Source organism: Cyprinodon variegatus, unplaced genomic scaffold (assembly GCF_000732505.1).
Source record: "Cyprinodon variegatus isolate N-32 unplaced genomic scaffold, C_variegatus-1.0 Scaffold65, whole genome shotgun sequence".
Lineage (NCBI taxonomy): Eukaryota > Metazoa > Chordata > Actinopteri > Cyprinodontiformes > Cyprinodontidae > Cyprinodon > Cyprinodon variegatus.
In genome coordinates this window covers 1,668,777-1,671,165 of record NW_015150518.1, presented here as the reverse complement: position 1 = coordinate 1,671,165, position 2,389 = coordinate 1,668,777, and the positions used below count along the sequence as shown (strand labels likewise).

Below are 2,389 nucleotides of genomic sequence, written 5' to 3'. Positions count from 1 at the left end.
TGTTAACTATTCTATTTGTTTATTCTCTTAACAATGTGACTTATTGTGTTATTTTAATACACTTTTCTAAGGTCCACATTTATGTGAACATGTTTGTTATAATCTTTTTGCAGCTGTGACACAACAATTTCCCCATTATGGGACAATAATGGGATTTTCTATTCTATGCTATTCTATTGGTTACATATGTAGCAACATTGCCGTCCATTCAACAGGCAACTGAGATGCTTTCATAAACACCTTCTGGGCCATTATTGACACAATATCTGACATTTAGAATTTTTTTCTTGAAAATTAAAATTTTTAATGCCGTTATATCATAGAAAGACAGTTTTCATCCCAAAATATTGTTTTTAATCAGTCTTTACCGTAATTACAACCTATATATGTATATATTATATATATGCTTCATGGCTGTTTTAGCGCCGTAATACAGAGAGAATAAGTAACTTTTAGCTAAATAACAACAAATCGGTTAATATTGTCCAGAAACTGACAATTTTTTGATAAAAACAGATTTGATTTGTGTGTCATGGGTTACGGTTGCTAGGCGACGGGTGATGAAAGCCGAAGAAGGCTAGACCTGTTTGAATCCATAGCCAAACTCTTCCAGCCTCCTTATTTTAACAGACCTTGAACGATCCGGTCCAGGTAGACCGGGTCCTTGGAGGACTGCATCATTCAGCGCTGCTACCTGTGTTGTTGAAATGAGGCCCTCCAAAACACAAACGTGGTCATAAATTACATTTTGGCAATCTGAGCACTTTTGGACACGGTGTGGGAGCCATTAGAATGAACTAGATAGTCTTGTAGATGAGTTTCAGATGAAGATCTAAACATATGATAAGTGTGTGTCAGTCTTAAAGTTAGTGAGTTACAATCTTAATATCATAAAAGCTGCAGCACCGTGAAAGGGTAACGCTGAGAGAGAGAAGCCAAAATGATCAAAATGTTTAGGCTTTACATCGTCTGAAAGTTAATCAGCATTTATTGGGTTAAAATGGCGCCTGAAGCTTTTCCTTGAGAAGTTAAACCTCCCTTAGTTAATCCCTTCTGACTTATTATCCCTCTGCCCGGATGGAAGACATGCTTGGAAACTCCCATTAGTGACACCAATGAAAACTGTCTCCAGAGGACATAACTGGTCTTGCATGAATGAGACCAATTTACTGCAGATATTCCAAATAGAAAGCTGTTAAAATGTAAAAGCTGCTGCTCTATGAATCCATTCATAATATTATTATATTATAATATTATACCTAATAACTGCTGCAGATGGATGATAATTATTGATGATGATAGAAAATCAGTGGATGTAAATATTCTAACAGGATGGATGAAATAAATTGCTGTTTTTGACGGATCAAACAATAATGAAAACGCTGTCGAGTGTGACCAAAACCTCTAAAACCAACTGCCACATTAAATCCTTCACATCCATCACAGAATCCTCCATCTTTGGTGTTTTCCTATGAGACCTCTCTCTGTTTCATTAGCCTCTGCCCACTGGCCTGCAGAGTTTCCCCTGACAGAACTGTCCCCGTCGTTCTGCTCACTGCTTCGCCATTTCTATGGTTTTCTTTTCACATGATGCATTACATCTATCTGTGCTTGGGTTGAAAGACGGGACACAGGTCAAAGGTTTCACCTACCGAGGGAGCAGCTGAGCGCAGCAGCCTTTCGAAGGCCGTCCAAACTCAGACAGATGGCATCTCTCTCCCGCTGGCTCTGCTCTTTGAGCCCCTCGGCCCCCAGGATAAAGGCGAGGCCCTTGGAGCTGCCCGCCATGCGTCCCGTCAGGGGAGTGGACAGCACATCAATCAGGTTCTTCCACACGCCGGTGAGAATGAATCGGGAGAACACAGCACCTGATCAAAAAGACAGGAGGGTTCTGATCTCGAAGAGGGAAAATGTTGACGTCATCAGGTGATACTCGACTGCAGCTCTCCTGGTTTATGTGATAAAGGCTTCTTTCTACAGTGGATAGCAGAGAAACTCAGGTGGTCACTCCTTCTAGATCTGTTCTCCTCTACATCTCTATCATTTCCCTTTATCCTTTCTTCTTCTTTTGTTTTTTTTTCTTTAACTGTGAAGATTCTCAGTCACCCACATCATGGTCAAGCTTGAAAAGTTCATTTTAGGCAACTGGACATAAAGTTTTGTAAAAACGTTTCTCTTTTCATCTAAGATGCTTTTTCAGTTCTACAGCAGCAGCCATTCAAAATGGCCCTTCCCATTCAAACGCCAGCCGAATGGCAGACCACTTCCCTGCAACTCCCAGCAAAATTACCTCCAACTTCCAGCCACTGGCCTTCTAGTCGTGCATTTTCTTTACTCTGACTCCACCCTTTCACTGAATTACAGGGTCTGACCAGGAGATGGCGCTTCT

General features: G+C 40.9%; 1 protein-coding gene across 1 annotated transcript in view; it reads right to left on the bottom strand.

Moving 5' to 3' along the window:
- Positions 1-2,389, bottom strand: part of arfgef3 (ARFGEF family member 3) — a 68,334-nt gene that overhangs the window by 40,708 nt on the left and 25,237 nt on the right. Inside the window, exon 19 of the mRNA XM_015371811.1 lies at positions 1,653-1,868. Within this exon, the coding sequence (XP_015227297.1) occupies positions 1,653-1,868 (216 nt within the window). The remainder of the gene's footprint in view (positions 1-1,652; positions 1,869-2,389) is intronic.